The 22081-nt window shown below is 43.3% G+C and overlaps 1 protein-coding gene across 1 annotated transcript in view; it reads right to left on the bottom strand.

The window, feature by feature from the left end:
• mboat2a (membrane bound O-acyltransferase domain containing 2a) overlaps positions 1 to 22081 on the bottom strand; it is a 104464-nt gene that overhangs the window by 5086 nt on the left and 77297 nt on the right. Inside the window, exons 4-11 of the mRNA XM_083632396.1 lie at positions 15320 to 15415; positions 12414 to 12469; positions 8942 to 8996; positions 7566 to 7752; positions 4320 to 4512; positions 2551 to 2654; positions 2397 to 2461; positions 1315 to 1447 (exon numbers count right to left, since the gene is read on the bottom strand). Of these exons, the coding sequence (XP_083488522.1) occupies positions 1315 to 1447; positions 2397 to 2461; positions 2551 to 2654; positions 4320 to 4512; positions 7566 to 7752; positions 8942 to 8996; positions 12414 to 12469; positions 15320 to 15415 (889 nt within the window). The remainder of the gene's footprint in view (positions 1 to 1314; positions 1448 to 2396; positions 2462 to 2550; positions 2655 to 4319; positions 4513 to 7565; positions 7753 to 8941; positions 8997 to 12413; positions 12470 to 15319; positions 15416 to 22081) is intronic.

Below are 22081 nucleotides of genomic sequence, written 5' to 3'. Positions count from 1 at the left end.
TACTCAAGATAATGCACAGACTTTGTTGTGTGCAGTTTCATGTAGGAAGTAGGAACTATTTTCTTTGGTATGAACTAGCGAGCAGCTAGCGGGTGTAGTTCGGTCAAAAGAAAGTAGTTCCTGTTCCTGTTGTATTTCTTTGGCACTTTGAGCACCACAAGCCGAGTGCCATCCAGTTCCATTGTATTGGAGAGAAGGCAGAAACTCTGCGGCGGATATCTCCAAAACTCAGGCAACTAACACAAAACAATATAGATATAGATTTTGGATTTTAGGGTGAGCTGTCCCTTTAACAATAGTGTTGAAATATTCTAAGTAAACATTCCTACAAAAAATATATATACAGGTATATGTAGGATTATTTTTTAAGTAAATGCAAACTGTGACCTTTATATTGCATGTCATTACTGTATAGAAAAGTCTGAGAGAGTATAATTGAGTGACCTAGTTCCAAAATCCATCATGGCAACAAGCATTACTGCCTAATTGCTCATGATCTGCTCAGTGTTTTTCTTTTTGCCTATACTCTCTCTCTCTCTCTCTCTCTCTCTCTCCATCTCCCCCTCCCTCTTATCACTCCTCAGAGAAATCTATCACTGGAATATGACTGTGTGGGAGTAGCCAGTAGCCAGTAGTTTTATGGTGGGTCTGTGGTCACCGTGTCCTCCTGTAGATGAATGATGATGAGTAAAGTCCCTGCAAACAGTCACCTGCACAAATTTATCATATCGACTTTTCAGTTCATCAGCCAGTTCATCTCAAGCCAGTTATTCATCAGCACGTGTCCTGGCTCAGGATCTCACTGTGTATCCTGTGCCTTCAGGAGGATACACAACGCCTCTATTCCCTTCACTAGAGCAGAGTGAAGAGGACTGGCTTAACATAGCTCTGTGCTAATAGCCTGGCACTAGGGTAAGATAGGTATGAGCTGTATACTACTGTCTTTTAAAATAATTTTTTCCTTAGTTCGTGGTCTTGCGAAGTAGCCGTTTGATCATTAGTTGGGTGTAAAAGTATACTTTCTGTTCTAGTAATGTAACTCAAAAGAGCTCTTAGATTTAGAAGGGAGGTGGAAAAGCAAACAAAAGATGAATTTGGCTAAAATCACTATGATTCCTATGCACCAACAGTAATATACCATTCTATTCCAAGTCAAATCTCTCTTTTTCTTTTTAAAGATCCGTATCTGCTGGATTTAGCTGGATTTGTCATAAAAAAAATCTGGAGAACTTCTGGGATAGGGATAGCTCCGGCTGCCATAGGTATAGACATCATTAGAGAGAGGTAGGGATGTATAGCTGTGTGTGTACTCACTGCACGTGCAGCCATGGTCATGGCGATGCCAGTGAGGAAGGTCAGGTAGTACCCAGGGTAAACCCCGTGCCACATGGCAGACAGCAGGAAGGTAGCAGCAGTGGGGTTGATGGGACAGCGCTCATAGCACACCCTGGGGAGAGAGGACAGACATGGCACACAGCCACAGTTGGCCAAAACAATTTACACTGACGAGAAAACACAAGAGGGTGGCTGGCATGGGAATATAGCAATGAAGGCAACAATTCTTAAGACCTTTGCTTACAATATAGAGAGGCAAAGTGACCGCCTTCTTCCTGCTTCAGCACTGTACCAGAGATTTTCATTTCGTAAAATGTTTATAAAAATAGTTTTACTTGGTCAAACCAAACGGTTCAACTATATTTAGAATCGGGAGAGACCATAGAACATTTCACTCAGACCAAAACTTTAGAAAACAACATAGAAAAAATATTTTCTTTAAACCCACATTTTTTTTACGTTTTGGTCCGAGTCAAATGTCATGCGATCTTTCCTGTTTCTACATTCAAAATACATACTACAGCATGCGCTGGGACGCGTCATCAGTGATGTTAGCTGGGGTCGTAAGGTGTTTCGGGTCCGTCAACATCATACACCCTCGCCCAGTAGACCCAGCTGAGGCCGATTAACACCCCGACCCACGTCCCGGAAGCAGCCGCTCACGGATCAGCCTCCCTACTCTGTCTGCAACGTTGCCCGCGGAAGGGCTGATCACGCCCAATCCGCTGCAATAGAGCTAGTGCTACACCGCAGTATTGAAAGACCCTTCGGTGCATGGAGGCTCAGGCCTATATTTCTAAATATATCTGAACCGTTTCTTTTGAACAAGTAAAACTATTTTTATAAGCATTTTACGAAATGTCTATGGGAAAATAAATGGTGGATGAAAATCTCTGGTACAGTGCTGAAGCAGGAAGTGATGTTCCACTTTGGCTCTCTATATCTATTTTTATAATGACAGAATGTTTTCTAAATATTTACTGATCAATGTGAAACATTTGCAAAATGATTATATAGCATTGTTTTGTGGGGGCAAGGTATTAGAGCACCTATGGGATTACCTTTTAAGCCAAAGTGCTGTCTGAATATTCCAGTTGTCCAGGAACATCTTGAAACTGGTGGCAAACTGAAATAGGAACCAAAAGTGTTATCTATGACTGTAGCTGTAACATGATTTGCTCAGAATATAACTGGTCTCCTAAAACAGAACCTAACCTCAATATCCAGAATCCTGAGGTTTGAGATCAGGTCCCATCGTGGGGAGCCATCTTTGTTGTATCCATTGAAGCCGAATCCTGCTGCATTGTTGATAGCATCAGCTGAGGGGGGAAAGGAGACATGTTTCAGTAGTAACAGTCGATCCATAGAGAATACAGAGATTTGAGAAAGCGTAAAAGAGATTGATGATGATGTAAGATCACATGTATTCATCATTGATATGGAGAGCTGTGGTTCACAATTAAGCACTAGATGGCACTGTAACATAATGTAATGCTGTTCCACAAGAAGCCTTCAGTTTCCCTTTTACCTCACAAGATAAAGACTGGATTAAAACATCCTATGAGCTACACAATGCTAATCTGCAAAGTCAACCACGTCATAGAAAGATTAGCAGTGTCTTTGAGCCAACCAAATTTCCACATCTCTGTCAAATTCACATCAGTTGTAACCCAGCATAATCTGCAGATCCAGACCATCCCAGGGTACAAAGCACAATCGTCAGTCTAAATGAATTATAAATTAGATAGAAGAAGGCATAGATACACAAAGGCCATCCAGGCACCAGAGTTGCAGAGGGTACTGCAAACTCACTCACTAGCACTACCAGTCTCTGTTTATGCCTGTTAGCATTACCACCCCTATGGGCCATTGAAGGCTGATGCTAAAATGTTTGTATTAAAGCTGCCAATAGCCAAAGGTTCTGCCAATATTCAATATATTAAAATTGTATCACTTTCATGACAAAACATTGCAAGGATTCAGTGTTTTTAATTGTGAATTGGGTCACGATGGTTTGTCATTTTTAAAAAGTGGGGAAAAAGTTTGGGAACCACTGATCTATGAGACGGTTAAAAAAAAATACACACACACGCGCGCACACACACACACACACACACACACACACACACACACACACACACACACACGCGCACACACACACACACACACACCCACAAACATGGTAATGAAATTATCTTAGGTTTAGCAGCAGTTATTTATTTATTTCAAGAAACTAAATTATTGTATTCCATTTTTGCAACTCAGCATTTATTTTAACTTTTTCCTCCTTGATTTCCCACCAGAGCTGGCTGCTTCTCTATTTTAACTTATGTTTTGGTCACATGGGTGCACTGCCGCATGATGGAAGCACATGATATACCAGACTGGGACTTATAGGGGAACCGAAAATATTACAAACACTTCAATATCAACCAGAGTATTAATCATGGAACCATAAAACCCATTTTAATGTACTAGGGATCTCGCGGCGCGGGCTCAATTCCTAGGCTCGTCCGCTACGCTACGAGCCCGTCCTGCAGCTCGCCGAGCTGGCCCTGGAGCTCGCCATGATGATGTTTTATTGCATCAAGTATGGGAGTCGCAACCTAATTTCGTTGTACTTGGTACAATGACAATAAATATATTCAATTCAATTCATTTCAATTGATTTCAATTAAATTCCATGATATACAACCTAATCGTAATTACACTTATTACTAAGTTATTAATTCTCACCATTTTACAGTCTGTTGACAGCGGAGCCAACCAAATATGCAAAAATCATAACAGCTAGCATCACATCACGACAGGCAAACAAAATGTTGAGATTTGATTTGCTGACAATATAATAAAAATCGGATGTCAATCTATGAGCTGGGAATAGGTGTGGAGCCATTAATATAGTAACGCCCATTTGCTTTGCCTTTGTTCCCTAAAGCATCCTAGAAACGGAACCAACAGAACCAAGTTGCAATTGGACTCACCAAGTGTCCAGACAAAGTAGTATTTGGGCCTCAAAGCCAGCATGGCCAGGTACAGATAGATGACCTGTAGATGGAAAGGTGTGGTGGAGATGAAGCCATCGTCTATGGAGCGCTCCACTGGAATCAGCTTACACAGCAACAGATAGACGGCCAGGGAGATGGCACACGTACACAGCTTGGAGATCACATGGTTCTGGGGCAGGTGAGAGGAGAGAGAGGGTTACAGAGGATCATTACAATTCAAGCTAATAATAACACCACATTATATTCAACTAGGAACAGTAACCACATACTTGATATTGATACATTTGCTACTTTTGCGTCTGAAATTCAGTTAAGTTGACTCAAGTCCCTGAGCATGATCTCACACTTTATGTTTAGCCGTGCCTATATTCCTGCCTGTTCCTTGTTCTTCTGAGAAAAAATGACAACACACTCAAATCTTGGAGTGTGATTTCAATGATTAATGCATATGCGGTAGTTACCGTACTTGGAGGATTTAGACATTTTCTACATTATGCTCTCAATTCTCTCTCAGGTTAATGATACAACTAAAGTGCCTGGTAATACCACTATATTGCTCTAAAGAGGACAAAACGTAATTACCCTGTACTCTTAAAAAGTTGCACTGTGGGGAGACTATATAAATGATAATGTTGTTTTGAACATTACTCAGACATGCACTTAGGAGGGAATTGGATAGCTTGAAGTCCCATTTCGGAATTGTTGACCTTGACCATAAAAGCTTGTGGTGTAGTGATGCGCGGGTCAGGGTTTTTTAATGCACGCACCATCCCAACCCGTCATTGGAGCCAGTCCGCACCGCCCGGCCCGTTAAAATATCTGAAAATGCCCAACCCAACCCAACCCAGCAGCCCGCAAACGGCCAATTTAATGTAATATGTCTCTGGACTCAGGATGAGTGCCGCAGAGCTCTGCAAGGTCTCCAAACTCTGTCTCTCTCCCCTCTCTCTCTCTCTCACACACACACAGACACACACATGCGTGCGTGCGCGACGACAGTTTCACTGCTCTGGATGCGTTTGCGCGGCTTCTTTCATGTCGTTAGGAGTTATTTCTGCTTCGTCGGCGTTACAAACTCAGCTATTATCGGTCTTTCTTCAATTAATCCAAGGTCTTCAAATGGAGGTAGCAGGTACTGTAGAGGTAGGCTACAGAAACAGTTCTTATTATTTCCAATTTCTTTTAATTACCTCATGCGCTCTCAATTGGTCACGTTGCAGTGAAGTTGACACATAGATCACAGTCGAGTCCACACAGAAAATCTGCGGTGGGATTCGTTTTATGGACACTTAATAATAATTACAGCGAATAATCCTTCCAAAATGTTTGTTTTGAGGGCACATAGGCTACCTCATTTGAATCATTTCTTTACTCCACCATGTAGGCCAGGGATACTCAACTTGCTTTGACCAGGGGCCACTTTTGCAAAATGTCAGAAGGCCAGGGGCCAGTTAATAAACTAAGATTAATAATATTATTTTCTTCTGTAGTGGATTGTAGTCCCTCCCCCATACCAATAAACAAGAAAAGTTAGAAATTCAGTTTGGTCACTTCAATTCAGTTCTCAAATCTGTTCAGAGTAAACCCTCTTCATAAACAAATAAATAAAGGCTCTCCAAAAAGAAAATGAACCAAACATCTCTTAGATAGGGGGGCCAGTCAGCACCCTATCGTGGGCCGCATCTGTCCCCCGGGCCACAAGTTGAGTATCACTGATGTAGGCTATAGTAGAGAGTGCAGTCGGCTTCAGACTCGCCTTGTCTGTCTGACTGTGTATACGTGTGTGAGAGAGAGTTCATGTCTAGTCTGCGTGTTTCACTGCTCTAACTCTAAATTATTTAATAATGTTGCTTTGTCATGTTCTGAGCCTGTCCCGCCCGCACCCGCCATATTTTTCTAATTTGCCAACCCAGACCGCCTGCGGGGCGGACCAGCACGTGGGACCCAGCGGGTTGTGGGTAGCCCGCGCATCACTATTGTGGTGTATTCAAGTACTCACTTTAAGTGCTTGACTTATACATATGGAAAAAATTATAATTTGAATGTTTTTAGCCTGCTGCCACAGCTCAAAATAGAAGTCTATTTTAAACACCCCACATGTAACATGTTTATCTGGGCAGCAGGTACTGTACAGTATATGAGGAATAGCAGTGCAAAGACTCAAACCTCTCCACTGCAGGCTTGTTTAGCTGCAATTAGACATTCATATATGTAATTGTGTAAAATCTTATGCTTGGAAAATAACTTTGTATTTTGCTAGTTTTAATTGGACAATATCAATTGATTGTGTGTGTGGGGCACTATGGCGCAGTGGTAGCGTTCTTGCCTTGCACTCTTGCCTCACAGCAATAAGGTCCTGGGTTGGATTCCTGCTTGGAACGCTGTTGGCACTGGGGGTATGTCTCCCCATGCCTCCCGTGCCTGGTACCCAGGTGGGCTATCTCATTGAAAGGGCATTTCAGTGTGGAGTTTGCATGTTCTCCCTGTGTGCCCCTGGGGTTTCCTCCATATAACATCAATATGGATCCCCCACTAAAAACATGCAGAAGATCGTTGTTTGACCAGTGGCAGTTGGAAGAAGTTGGTCCCCGGGCGCTTCACTGCAGCTGCCCACTGCTCCTGGCCTGAACCATGGAGGAGGACGAGCCAGGATGGGTCAAATGCGGAGGACAAATTTCACCGTGCCTCCAATTGCGTGTGTGCGTGTGTGTGTGTGTGTGTGTGTGTGTGTGTGTGTGTGTGTGTGTGTGTGTGTGTGAGCGTGTGCGCGTATGTGTGTGTGTGTGTGTGTGTGTGCGTGTCTGTGTCTGTGTGTGTGTGTGTGTGTGTGTGTGTGCGCGCGTGCGCGTGTGTGTGTGTGTGCGTGTGTGTGTGTGTGTGTGCGTGTGTGCGTCTGTGTGTGTGTGTGCGTGCGCGTGCGCGTATGTGTGTGCTGGCTGCCGTGCACGTTGTGTGCCTGTGTGGTGTGTCCTCTGTGACGAAATAAAGATGGGATTTGTATTGACATTCTGCCTGGTCTTATCAACTGGTATTTGTCTGTGTGTGATGTGTGATGTGTTGGTGTTTGCATTTGTATGCACTTTTATTCCAAACCCAATTTTTGTCTTTTTGAAATGAACTGAATTGAGCAAAATGGAATTGAAAAAGAAACGGAGGTGAATGGGATTGAATTGTGTTACCTCACGTACAACAATACAACAACTGTACAGTGGTGTGTGGTACCTTGGGCGAGGGCTCGCTCTGCTTGTACTTCCCGTTCTCCTTGCCGTTGGCGTTCTCCAGGTGGCGTGGCTGGTAGGCAGTGCCCTCGATGAAGGCCATGTAGTCGTTGTAGGAGCAGGTGGGCCCGGCCAGGATGCCCATGAAGTTACAGTTGTAGCTCAGGTACTCCAGCAAGCTGGGCATCCGCCTGGGAGACCACAGTGCGAGACGAGAGCAATATTAGTCTAGAATGGAGATACCACAGGGATACAGAGACAGAAGGACGAGAGACACATGTAGGAAACTGCTAGCAACACCACAAGCTGGTGGGCCAAATGAGTGCGGACTGCAATGAGGAAAAACACATTGTTTTCTTGTTCTGTTTTATTATGGGCTAATGATCTATTCCATATCTGCTGGAAGTCTAATTCTGCATCCATAATAGTGGGAGGGATTGAGTGCTTTAAATTCAGTTTGGTAAGGAGGCAGCACTGCAGCTGAGTTGGTGGAGTGACTCTGGAGAGTGTGCAGTCTCTCTGCCTTCCCTGCCAAATGTAATCTGCTGGATGGAGGTAGCCAAGTAACTGCCTGAACAGAAGTACTTGTTCCGATTGCTAATTCCTCACCTCCCCTGCGGCTGACTCACAGTGACCAAGGCATTTCTGCTTTATAAAGCAAGCGTTTGATGCCTCATATAGGAGGCCTTATAAGGGCACTGGCTGGTTCAGCTCATGATCAGCTCAGCAAATTGTGTATGGAAATCCTCCAACTAAAGCCCAGGGTGACTAGCATAACTGAAAGCCATTCTTTGGTTGCATTACTGCCTTGGAAATGGTCAAAGTGTGTTTTATCTCATACTCATGTCAACTCCAATACATTTACCACACAATGCCTTGCCATGATTATGCAAAGATGTCAGCCCTGTTTTCTGCTCTGTCTCCCTTCTGTTGATCTGTGTTCCCACTATCACCAGCGGTCGTCTATGGCAACTTCATGTCAACGTACAAGTCCTAGTTTTGACATGCTCACTGCACTGCTGCTGCACTGTGAAATTGTTTGGAAAAATTCTGCAGTAGAAATGCAGGACAGAAAAAGACAGGGGGGGTGGGGGCCTCCTACAATACAGGTCACATGAGAGTGGTGAATGTGTGGTTGCCTAGATACCAAACTACTTGACAGCACCAGAGAGTGTGTGAGAGGGGGACCGTGGGGTGATTGCCTATGCGCAAAACAATGCACCTTCTACTGGAATGAAGAGAAAATGTTGCTTTCAGACTGAGCTCATGAGAAACTTGGATGCAAGTTTAACACAGTGTCAACGTATTCATTCAGAGGTGAACCCTTATTTGAAATGAATCCATCATCTGGTGCAGTAAAAACATACCTGGGTCACATACCTGACAGCTAGGTATTTCTGGCTGGGACTCAGTTGCTCCTCCCTTTTGGCCAAACCTACAGAGAGACACAGAGAGATGCTTGTCACCTTTACAATGACACTTAATGCATTTTCTGATATAAATTATGTTTCATTCATGAAGTAAGTCAGTCATTGTTTCATTCATGGGTAACACCGGGACATGGCTAACAACACACACTGTTTTTTAAGTTCTGGTATTTTTCTATTATTCAATTCACAAAAATCTGAGATCTCAGGAACAAGAAGAGTCACAGGGTGTGTGTGTGTGTGTGTGAGTGTGTGTGTGTGTGTGTGTGTGTGTGTGTGTGTGTGTGTGTGTGTGTGTGTGTGTGTGTGTGTGTGTGTGTGTGTGTGTGTGTGTGTGTGTGTGTGTGTGTGTGTGTGTGTGTGACAAGCAAACCCAACAGGGGTCAGAGCAGAGGTTATCCCCATAGCAACACACAGGGGCAGGGGTCAAGAGTGGATGTGTGGACAGGGACAGGGAAGGGAGGAAGGGAGAGCGAGGGTGGAAAGAAGAGGTGATGGGAATGGGAGAGAGAGGGCTGTGACATAATCTCATTAGAACATCTCATCCATCGCAGGACGTTTATCATGAATCATGAATTACAGCCAGAACACTGGTACAAATCATAACATAAGATGATCTGAGCAAGATCTGAGCAAGACACTTCTGACTGCTCTGTTGAAACTGTCCTGCTTGGCTGTTGTGGAATTGAGAGTTAGTGTGGGTATGGTCTAGGGCTGTGGCGATTCACTTATCTCCCGATTCGATACTATCACGATTCTTGGGTGCCGATTCGATTTATATTGCGATTCTTAAGTATTGCGATTCTACGATTATTGCGATTCGATATTACGATTTATTGCGATTTCTGTTTATTTTTTTCTTTTATTTTTTCAGTTTGTTTGCTTTTTTACACTACCGGTAGATTAGAACATGGGAAAAGTTGAATCATACACTAGAGACTGTATATTATATATCATGAGTAGGGCTGGGCGATATAGTTAAAAACAGGGGTGGACTGGGATCATAATTCAGGCCGGGCATTAGATTCCAAGCAGGCCAGGCCGATATGGGCCGACGCGCGTGAAATTTGGGCCATTTGAAGCCCAATTTGGGCCGTTTGAAGCCAGATTTGGGCCGTTTGAAGTCCAATTTTACAATGAGATGCACCCACTTTAAACCTGAAGTGTAATTATTACTTCAGACTAACTAATAAAGTAATAAAACCACTAGTAAACCAGTAGGCGGCGCCTGGCCTGCTGTTCAGTGAGTGGCCTGACTGCAAGCACCCAAAAAAAAAATTTTTTTTTTTTTTTTTTTGCGATTATCGATTCTGGAATAAAAGATCGATTCAAAAAATCGTGACATTAAAAATCGCGATACTTAGGTGAATCGATTTTTTCCCCCACCCCTAGTATGGTCTATTCTTATTCTAGTCGTATCTTGCGCATCTTATTACCAATCTATTCTATGTGTATGGCTACTTGAAGAGGCATAATCAAAAAAGGAATGTCCGTTCACCATTTTCTGTTTTATGTTCTTGAAAATTTTATTTTCAAACAAACGGTGACGATAACATTTCAACTGAACATGGTCTCACAAAAGGCCCCGTCTATTATGGGCTGCCTGTGGCTATGCAGCTCATTGGGGCTGGTGAATGGCTGGCTTGGGTAGGCTATCATGAGGCACCTATTAGGCTGAGCACACGGATCCTCTTGCAAGGCCATTGCAAGGCTATGTTCAGTCGCACTATGCTGCTGCCCTGGCTGCAGTAAAAGCTCTGCTCCTAATCAAGTGAATGGATGAAGGTGGGGTTCACTGTGCCTTCTCTACCTCATCCTAGAGATCTGGAACATAAACTGTCCCTCTGAATTATTTCACTGTATGCGAGAAATGAGTTTCTCATTAAGAGTCACAGTTGGAAGGAGAATCTACGACCTGAACAGAAATTAATACACTGTACTACTCTACAAGACGGATGCACACATGCACACACAGATGCTACAGTAGAAGACAACTGATTCTACTTAAGCTTAATTTATACTTATTATAAAGTGTCGCTCAGCACATGGTCGCAGACGAAAAAGAAAGTGTCGCTCATGGTGTTGCATTTATACTTCAGAAGACGTTCGCCTCGGTACAACGGTCACGCGACACTCGAACGCTATAAGCAGCTGCAGAGGGAACGAAATGCACAGTGAAACCACCTCGGAGGCAAGATGTAACGTACTTGGCTGCAGCCGCATATAAACAGCACACAACCACACAACTCACCAACTCTCTCTGGGAAATTGGTCACGACGTTCTTTGTGATTTTCACGAAGTCATACATCAAGGACAGGCTGATAAAAATAGCGGGGACACATTCATTCATTTCAATCGAGCGAAAACTAGCGGGTGGACCCCAACCAAAACAAGGAAGCGCGTGCCGTCTATATAGCCAATCAGACTTGCGCGATACTATGACGTAGTCAGCGACACTAGACATTTCACCAGGTAGCAGACACTGCTTGCCGACACTTGAAAGTGTCGACTCAAGTCCTCATTTCTGTCGGCGACCGTTTCAAAAGTGTCAGCAGACGAAGCATAAATTGGGCTTTATTCTGGAAGTGGAAGCTAAACGCTGTGAGAGACTCTCCTCCTCTCAACCTGTAGTCATCTCCACCTCACCACAGACACTTGATCACACTTGTTTATTTTAACCTTGGTGTCAAGTCTCTGTCTTTATTTATTGTTCATTAGCAGGTGTGGTGTTTCGGTTACACTGTTAGCAGCACATCAAACACTCTATTCACTAGTAGTAAGAGTGGCTTAAAGGCTGAGACAGTGAAATATTCAGGTAAGCCAGTGGAAAACAAAGTGGGCATCTTATTCTGGCACCCAATATCCAGAGAATGGGAGATGACATCCCACAGTGTGCATCTATCTGTCTCTATATATCTCACCATAGTTACTGTCAAGATTTTACATTTTAATTGTTCTGACAAGCAAAGAAACTCAATCAACTAATATTCTAGTCAGGGTTTCCCTTAGCTTGTGACCAGAAGGTCACTGGTGCAAATTCCTGAATCATCTGGGAAAGGGAAAACCGGTACAGGCAGGGAGGGGGAGAAAAGACAGGAAGGAGGGAGGGAGGGAGGGAGGGAAGGAGGGAGGGAGGGAGGGAGGGAGGGAGGGAGAGAGGGAGGGAGGGAGGGAGGGAGGGAGAGAAATAACTCGTCACTGCTTTAATACAAGTGTGTTTATCCTCCCTTTCCGGTTCACTGGAAGACCATTGTCAAAACTCCCTACTGGCTGGAAGGTGTAGCCATGTGATCTGTTCTCAATTCGGAAAGGGAAATGAAATGACTTTTCCACTGTCATACCCACTGCTCTTTGCACATTGGCTGCACACGTACCCCAACACAAACATGCCACATGCTCCGACACACATCAGCGCTCGCCTTACCATCGTGTATTTCAAACGCCAAGCTGGTAATCTTCTGTGTGATGACCATCATGGGCCTAATAAAGAACACCAAACAGAGAGAAATGAGTCAAGTTCACATCCTGAATCTCAAAGGCACTTCACTCTTTACAACTCCAGTGCTTGTGTTTACATTCATCACATAGTAGGCTAAAGGCTAGTGTCTGTGAGCATGTGCCAGTGCCAGCCCAGGAGACAATCAAACATATTACACCATGTGTTCCTGTTCCCTGAGGGGATCAAACTCTTTCCTCACATACTACAACTTCATTTTGGACAGATATTGTGAAATCTACTCAAGCAGTTACGATGTTTGCAGGCTAGTAACCCGCTAGTCTACATTTATTCAAGTGGTCATTGTATTATTACTGCATGAATGATTCATTGTACTGTACCTTACATAGCAGAGACTTTGAAAGGTTTTGGCAGCAAAATGCAAACACTGCCCTTGGATGCCAATTCATGCAGTAGTAATAGCAACAGTATCAGTATCAGCTGTAGCAGTTGTAGTAGTTAAATTACTACACAATGGGAGCTTCCTCTGCTCCAGGATAATGGGAGGCAATTTTAATCTTCCTGCAGCTACAGTATTATTTTGGGCCCCAATCTATGAGAACCACTGTGCTGCCTGGCCTCCGTCTCCTGTCCTAATTCACCCATCTTTCATCAGTGCAAATAAAGATATACAACAGCACTGTGTGTGGAGTCTGTGCTCACATGCATTAGCCTACATTAAGATATATTGTATATTATGCAACCTTGTCTTCATGCTGAAACTTGCATCATCAAGTACAAGTTCAGAGTGTTGGATTACTTTATACGTGAAAATGTTGGTGGCAGCATAACATTAAAAGGTGCTGTAAGTGGTATTAAAATAACAAATAAAATAACAAATAAAATAAAGTGTTAAATAGCTCTACTTTCCAACAGCCATGACCGATATTGAGTGTTTGGTCAGTAACATGGATCCTCCGCTCTGCACTATACAGAAAATACATTTTCCGGGATACCATCCAACTTTCATCCAATCAGGAGAGAGGATTCCACAAAGTTATGTTCTGTTTACTGCAGAGTGGAGGGACTGGGAGACCCACGTTACTGACCAAACACTATATCAGTGATGGCTGTCAGAATGTAGAGCTATTTAACACTTATTTTAACAAACAAAAAAATCACTTACAGCACCTTTAAGCTGCAGAGTTAAGAGTAAGCAATAGGACAGAAATGGTCTGTCAATAAAGCTAGTCAAAAATTGCATTGACAATTATGAGAAAAGTATGGATTGTCTGGTCCTGCAGCATGCATTACATCTGGGTCAACCAGACCACACACACACACACACACACACACACACACACACGCGTGCGCACACGCACGAACACACACAGTATTTGATATATTCAAGGAAAATAGAGGGTTGGGGGAAGATAGTTGAAAAGTGTGAAATCTCTGCACTTGCAGGGGCAGTATGAGTTTGCAATTGGTTGCTTAGCAACTGGCCACCCCCGCCCTTCTGTGTGTGCAGGCTGTCTTCTGTGTGTGCAGGCTGTCTTCTGTGTGTGCAGGCTGTCTTCTGGGTGTGCAGGCTGTCTTCTGGGTGTGCAGGCTGTCTTCTGGGTGTGCAGGCTGTCTTCTGGGTGTGCAGGCTGTCTTCTGGGTGTGCAGGCTGTCTTCTGTGTGTGCAGGCTGTCTTCTGGGTGTGCAGGCTGTCTTCTGGGTGTGCAGGCTGTCTTCTGTGTGTGCAGGCTGTCTTCTGGGTGTGCAGGCTGTCTTCTGGGTGTGCAGGCTGTCTTCTGTGTGTGCAGGCGGTCTTCTGGGTGTGCAGGCGGTCTTCTGGGTGTGCAGGCGGTCTTCTGGGTGTGCAGGCGGTCTTCTGGGTGTGCAGGCGGTCTTCTGGGTGTGCAGGCGGTCTTCTGTGTGTGCAGGCTGTCTTCTGTGTGTGCAGGCGGTCTTCTGGGTGTGCAGGCTGTCTTCTGTGTGTGCAGGCTGTCTTCTGGGTGTGCAGGCTGTCTTCTGTGTGTGCAGGCGGTCTTCTGGGTGTGCAGGCGGTCTTCTGGGTGTGCAGGCGGTCTTCTGGGTGGGCAGGCGGTCTTCTGGGTGTGCAGGCTGTCTTCTGGGTGGGCAGGCGGTCTTCTGGGTGTGCAGGCTGTCTTCTGGGTGTGCAGGCTGTCTTCTGTGTGTGCAGGCGGTCTTCTGGGTGTGCAGGCGGTCTTCTGGGTGGGCAGGCGGTCTTCTGGGTGTGCAGGCTGTCTTCTGGGTGTGCAGGCTGTCTTCTGTGTGTGCAGGCGGTCTTCTGGGTGTGCAGGCGGTCTTCTGGGTGTGCAGGCGGTCTTCTGGGTGTGCAGGCTGTCTTCTGGGTGGGCAGGCGGTCTTCTGTGTGTGCAGGCGGTCTTCTGGGTGTGCAGGCGGTCTTCTGGGTGTGCAGGCGGTCTTCTGGGTGGGCAGGCGGTCTTCTGGGTGTGCAGGCGGTCTTCTGGGTGTGCAGGCTGTCTTCTGGGTGGGCAGGCGGTCTTCTGGGTGTGCAGGCTGTCTTCTGGGTGTGCAGGCTGTCTTCTGGGTGTGCAGGCTGTCTTCTGGGTGTGCAGGCTGTCTGCTTCAATTGTCAGACAGTCTGGAGGAGTAGGAACTAACCACAAGGAACTACAGTCTCCAACGACGTACTCCTGCGGACCCAATTGAGCGGCGGCACAGGCACTTGTTTTTGTTAAGCTTAGCCAGGTTGAGTCAATTCCCTATATTCCTCTGACTCTCGCTGGTGACTTCTCTTTTTTTAGTTGGTAAGCTATTGCTAGGCATCTGGCATTCCAAGTCAGATCTGGACAGTTCTCCCATTTGAAATGAATTCAAGCACTCAAAACCTTATTGGGAGCTCCATGACATTTGCTTACCCTGTGAAATCTGCAGAGTACATCCCGTAGTCGAACACGTAGACTCGTGTGATCTGACAGAAGCTCAGATAGCCCAGCGCCAGAATGAAGCAGTACCTACAGAGAGAAAGACAGGAGGTGGAGGGAGAGAGAGAGAGAGAGAGAGAGAGAAATACATTAAAATTAGTTCATATTAATTATTCACATTAATTTTCAATGCAAACAGTTTCATCTCATCTCCAAAGTGATATGGAACATTTCAGATGGGGTGTTGCATGTTGTGAACCTCTTAACCTAAAGACTTCTGAGCAGGGACAATACACTTTGTTTGTTCAATCGCTCTGCTCCTTCCCATCCCCATCTCTCAAGTGGAACAAGGATGACTGACAGCACAGAACAAAAGACAGTGGTCTTGGCTGCAGTGCTGCTAGTGGGGTCAGAACATGGACAGGAGGGCCGAGGAGGCTCCAATAATGTGTCCCTGTCCCTGGAGGAAGACAGTAGACAAGAGGAGCCTTCAACAGACGACCAAAGACAGAGCAACACTGAGGCCTAACTGGTACAAAGCCCAAGGCACAGCTAGCTACATAGCATCCCTCTGCTGCCCACAATAAGAGGATTGTGCGGGTCTGAGAAGAAATAAGGCACACAGGGAGAACAGATAGGACAGCAGTGGTCTGTGGGCACACAGGGAGAACAGATAGGAGTGTGGGAGTCTGTGGGAGAACAGAGAGGACATCAGTGGTCTGTAGGAGTCAGTGGGCATACAGGGAGAACAGAGAGGACAGCAGTGATCTGTAGGAGTCAGTGGGCACACAGGGAGAACAGAGGACAGCAGTGGTCTGTGGGAGTCTGTGGGCACACAGGGAGAACAGAGGACAACAGTGGTCTGTGGGAGTCTGTGGGCACAGGGAGAACAGAGGACAACAGTGGTCTGTGGGAGTCTGTGGGCACACAGGGAGAACAGAGGACAACAGTGGTCTGTGGGAGTCTGTGGGCACACAGGGAGAACAGAGGACAGCAGTGATCTGTAGGAGTCAGTGGGCACACAGGGAGAACAGAGGACAGCAGTGGTCTGTGGGCACACAGGGAGAACAGAGGACAACAGTGGTCTGTGGGAGTCTGTGGGCACACAGGGAGAACAGAGGACAGCAGTGATCTGTAGGAGTCAGTGGGCACACAGGGAGAACAGAGGACAGCAGTGGTCTGTGGGAGTCTGTGGGCACACAGGGAGAACAGAGGACAGCAGTGGTCTGTGGGAGTCTGTGGGCACACAGGGAGAACAGAGGACAACAGTGGTCTGTGGGAGTCTGTGGGCACACAGGGAGCACAGAGGACAACAGTGGTCTGTGGGCACACAGGGAGAACAGAGGACAACAGTGGTCTGTGGGAGTCTGTGGGCACACAGGGAGAACAGAGGACAACAGTGGTCTGTGGGCACACAGGGAGCACAGAGGACAACAGTGGTCTGTGGGAGTCTGTGGGCACACAGGGAGAACAGAGAGGACAACAGTGGTCTGTGGGAGTCTGTGGGCCAGGATGCAGCAAAGCCATCATCTTATCTCTATTGCCAAGGAGTATTTAATACAAGACAACAAAAATCCACTCACTTTTCGAGATCACTAGTGTCAAACTATAAAATCTCTGTAAAAACATTAGAGAGCACTAGTGTCAAGCTCTAAAATCTCTGTAAAAACATTAGAGAGCACTAGTGTCAAACTGTAAAATCTCTGTAAAAACATTAGAGAGCACTAGTGTCAAAACTCTAAAATCTCTGTAAAAACATTAGAGAGCACTAGTGTCAAAAGTCTAAAATCTCTGTAAAAACATTAGAGAGCACTAGTGTCAAACTCTAAAATCTCTGTAAAAACATTAGAGAGCACTAGTGTCAAAACTCTAAAATCTCTGTAAAAACATCAGAGAGCACTAGTGTCAAACTCTAAAATCTCTGTAAAAAACACTAGAGAGCACTAGTGTCAAACTCTAAAATCTCTGTAAAAACACTAGAGCGCACTAGTGTCAAACTCTAAAATCTCTGTAAAAACATTAGAGCACTAGTGTCAAACTCTAAAATCTCTGTAAAAAAACATTAGAGAGCACTAGTGTCAAGCTCTAAAATCTCTGTAAAAACATTAGAGAGCACTAGTGTCAAGCTCTAAAATATCTGTAAAAAACATTAGAGAGCACTAGTGTCAAACTCTAAAATCTCTGTAAAAAACATTAGAGAGCACTAGTGTCAAGCTCTAAAATCTCTGTAAAAACATTAGAGCACTAGTGTCAAGCTCTAAAATCTCTGTAAAAACATTAGAGAGCACTAGTGTCAAACTCTAAAATCTCTGTAAAAACATTAGAGAGCACTAGTGTCAAAACTCTAAAATCTCTGTAAAAACATTAGAGACCACTAGTGTCAAACTCTAAAATCTCTGTAAAAAACACTAGAGAGCACTAGTGTCAAACTAACATATCTGTAAAAACACTAGAGAGCACTAGTGTCAAACTCTAAAATCTCTGTAAAAAACATTAGAGAGCACTAGTGTCAAGCTCTAAAATCTCTGTAAAAACATTAGAGAGCACTAGTGTCAAAACTCTAAAATCTCTGTAAAAACATTAGAGAGCACTAGTGTCAAGCTCTAAAATCTGTAAAAACATTAGAGCACTAGTGTCAAGCTCTAAAATCTCTGTAAAAACATTAGAGCACTAGTGTCAAGCTCTAAAATCTCTAAAAACATTAGAGAGCAGTAGTGTCAAACTCTAAAATCTCTGTAAAAACATTAGAGAGCACTAGTGTCAAAACTCTAAAATCTCTGTAAAAACATTAGAGAGCACTAGTGTCAAACTCTAAAATCTCTGTAAAAAACACTAGAGAGCACTAGTGTCAAACTCTAAAATCTCTGTAAAAATATTAGAGCACTAGTGTCAAACTCTAAAATCTCTGTAAAAACATTAGAGCACTAGTGTCAAACTCTAAAATCTCTGTAAAAACATTAGAGAGCACGAGTGTCAAGCTCTAAAATCTCTGTAAAAACATTAGAGAGCACTAGTGTCAAGCTCTAAAATCTCTAAAAACATTAGAGAGCACTAGTGTCAAAACTCTAAAATCTCTGTAAAAACATTAGAGAGCACTAGTGTCAAACTCTAAAATCTCTGCAAACAAACACTAGAGAGCACTAGTGTCAAGCTCTAAAATCTCTGTAAAAACATTAGAGAGCACTAGTGTCAAGCTCTAAAATCTCTGCAAAAAAACACTAGAGAGCACTAGTGTCAATCTCTAAAATCTCTGTAAAAACATTAGAGAGCACTAGTGTCAAGCTCTAAAATCTCTGTAAAAACATTAGAGAGCACTAGTGTCAAAACTCTAAAATCTCTGTAAAAACATTAGAGAGCACTAGTGTCAAACTCTAAAATCTCTGCAAACAAACACTAGAGAGCACTAGTGTCAAGCTCTAAAATCTCTGTAAAAACATTAGAGAGCACTAGTGTCAAGCTCTAAAATCTCTGCAAAAAAACACTAGAGAGCACTAGTGTCAAGCTCTAAAATCTCTGTAAAAACATTAGAGAGCACTAGTGTCAAGCTCTAAAATCTCTGCAAAAAAACATTAGAGAGCACTAGTGTCAAGCTCTAAAATCTCTGTAAAAACATTAGAGAGCACTAGTGTCAAGCTCTAAAATCTCTGTAAAAACATTAGAGAGCACTAGTGTCAAAACTCTAAAATCTCTGTAAAAACATTAGAGAGCACTAGTGTCAAACTCTAAAATCTCTGCAAAAAAACACTAGAGAGCACTAGTGTCAAACTCTAAAATCTCTGTAAAAACATTAGAGCACTAGTGTCAAACTCTAAAATCTCTGTAAAAACATTAGAGCACTAGTGTCAAACTCTAAAATAAAAAAATAAAAACATTGGAGAGCCCTAGTGTCGAACTCTAAAATATATGTTAAAAACATTAGAGAGCACTAGTGTCAAACTCTAAAATATATGTTAAAAACAAAAAACATTGGTCGCTAGCAATCACTACATGTAATACTTTGCATTTTGCAAATGGCTTTTTGACCCAAAAGCAAGCAAAGCTACTTAGTGGGATTAATCGTGCAGCCAGGCTGAGAGCAGGGAAGGCTGCCTCAGCATGCAGGGCATCTTCTTAACAGCTGCACGTCAGTCTGCAAGCACACTGCCACCACCACCTCCTTCTCCCACATTACTGTCTCTAGCGGGGTGTGTGTGTGTGTGTTGTGTATGTGTGTGTTGTGTATGTGTGTGTGTCTGAACTGGTACGTTTGTGTAAATGACGCATTCCTGCTTTCTCATTGTAATTCCATGCCATCCCCAGGGCGGCTGCAGAGAAGGCATTGTGGAGAGGAGATAATCGTAATACTGTCCTCTTCTGCGCTCTGAGCACCATTTGTGCCAGAGCCACACTTGGCATGTCTTCACTGGCCAGAACAGTGCACAGCAATGTTCTTCAGTAGCATTAGCCTCCTATGGGAGAGCATCTACACCTCACTAGAATGGCCACTACATTCCTATACCAGCCCTCCAACACATGGTTGTCTATTCATTAAGAGTAGTAGGGTGGGTCTACTGTGGTCATTTATTCTTGCAGGTTTTTGCAGGAGAAAACTGGTATTTAGCCAAAAATCCAAATAGAGGTATGTGTGGCTGATAATGTAACCTCATAATAACCTCACCTGAGAAATGTATCCATTCTTAGATGTGATTTATCACAGAACATTAAAGGGCTAATTTGCCGATAATATTCAACCAGTTTTGTATCATTACAATGTCGGTGGTATAATTATGCAAATGAACAGTGTCTGTTTACCTTCCCTCCATGTTGCCTTCCTTTAAGTGTTTAAACATACTACTTTCTAGAAAAGTTAAATAATAGCAATAACAGAAATAACTAGAGCCCGACCGATATATCGGTCCACTGATATTATCAGCCGATATTTGCCGATAACTGATATATCGGTATCGGCAGATATGTTGGCCGATATTGCAGATATTTTTTTATTTTGCATTTTTTAAGTTATAGACAGCATGTTGTGTATATTTGATTTTTTTCCTTAACTCAAGTTATATTTTGTATTTGTTCTATTTATGTTTTTGTATTTCTAGTTATTTATACTTAAAATTCCCAATGAAGTTTACAGTTTCATTGCATTGATATAATTTTGGACAATAAAGTTTATTGATAAGCTGTAAAATATCCTGCCTACATTACATATCTCAAGTAATGTCAAGTCATATCTTTGTCAAGTGTTTGATATTTGACGGATCATTGCAAAAAATAAATATATAATGTATATATACAATAAGAATATCGGCCGATATATCGATATTGGAATTTCTTTACTCCCTAGTATCTGTATCGGCATCAGCCTCAAAAATCCAGTATCGGTAGGGCTCTAGAAATAACAACAGAAGAGTGACAGTTTTGATCTATAGTACTAGCATATGAAATGCCTTAGATATGCTTAAAGGAACACTCTGCCCATTTTCAACCAGCTTTGTATCATTAGAACATCAGTAGTATATCAGGAAACTGTAAACTGTTTTGAAGTCTGTCATTTAATTTGACAGTTATTGAGTGTTAAAGTGTGGACCGGTGACATCACTGGTCCACACTAACTCAAATGAATAACTCATTAACTCAAATCAACTCTCAATAACTGTCAAACTAGATGAATGACTTCAAAATCATTTACAGTTTGAGAGTTGATTTGAGTTAATGAGTTATTCATTTGAGTTAGTGTGGACCAGTGATGTCACTGGTCCACACTTTAACACTCAACAACTGTCAAATTAAATGACAGACTTCAAAACCGTTTACAGTTTTCTGATATACTACTGATGTTCTAATGATACAAAGCTGGTTGAAAATGGGTGGAGTGTTCCTTTAACACTAACAATAGTGGATACAGTTTTAGCATAGGTGGTATCAGTGGGAATCAAAGCAGAATCATCATTTTTTCAGGATCATCTTGAGTTGGATCCCCAGACTGCACTTTGAAAACCACTCATCTGTTTCTAGAACAGCTTAGTAACTTGCCTCAAATGTGCTGAGCTGCTTAAATGATTCTGATTTTGAAAACCAGTCCAAAAATAGATCTAGATGAGTGCAAGGCAATGTTCCATTGTCATGAAGACTGATCAAAGTCACCTGGTTTCTTAATGGGGAAGGAACCCACCCACCCTCTACCAGAATCAAATCTAGTCAATAGTAGTTAGTCTAATGACGCAAATAAGAATATCGCAGCCAGACAGGAAATCAAACACCTCAAATCACTAATTTACTTTGAGGTTCAGGTCCACAAACTGCAAAGAAAGTCTGTGTTTGTGTCATTTGAAGTAGTATTTAATTCTTAATACCTTGTTTCCTTTTTTAAGTGAAACAAACTGTGGCGATTCAGGCAAATAATTTCTCTGGTTTCATTGTTTCCAATGAAGTTTTAATATGCTCAAAACTAGACTAAATGACTAAATTACTAAATTTTGCATTGCAGAACGGGGAAAAAAGAAAAGGTCTGTCGACTCACATAGCCATCTAAAAGCATTCCTCAAAAACAACAATGTCAAACCTCAGCAATAACCCTATTTTCCCAAGATTAGCTTTCTGTACGGGCGGCATACGGCAGCCAAATTCAGTCAGGACATGAGCTATGTGCTACAGCAGCTATATTAGCTTTCTGTACGGGCGGCACACAGCAGCCAAATTCAGTCAGGACATGAGCTATGTGCTACAGCAGCTATATTAGCTTTCTGTATGGGCGGCACACAGCAGCCA

This window comes from Poromitra crassiceps (genome assembly GCF_964638095.1).
Source record: "Poromitra crassiceps genome assembly, chromosome: 3".
Taxonomy (NCBI): domain Eukaryota; kingdom Metazoa; phylum Chordata; class Actinopteri; order Beryciformes; family Melamphaidae; genus Poromitra; species Poromitra crassiceps.
The sequence above is the reverse complement of the archived record's forward strand: the minus strand, read 5'-3'. Positions and strand labels throughout refer to the sequence as shown.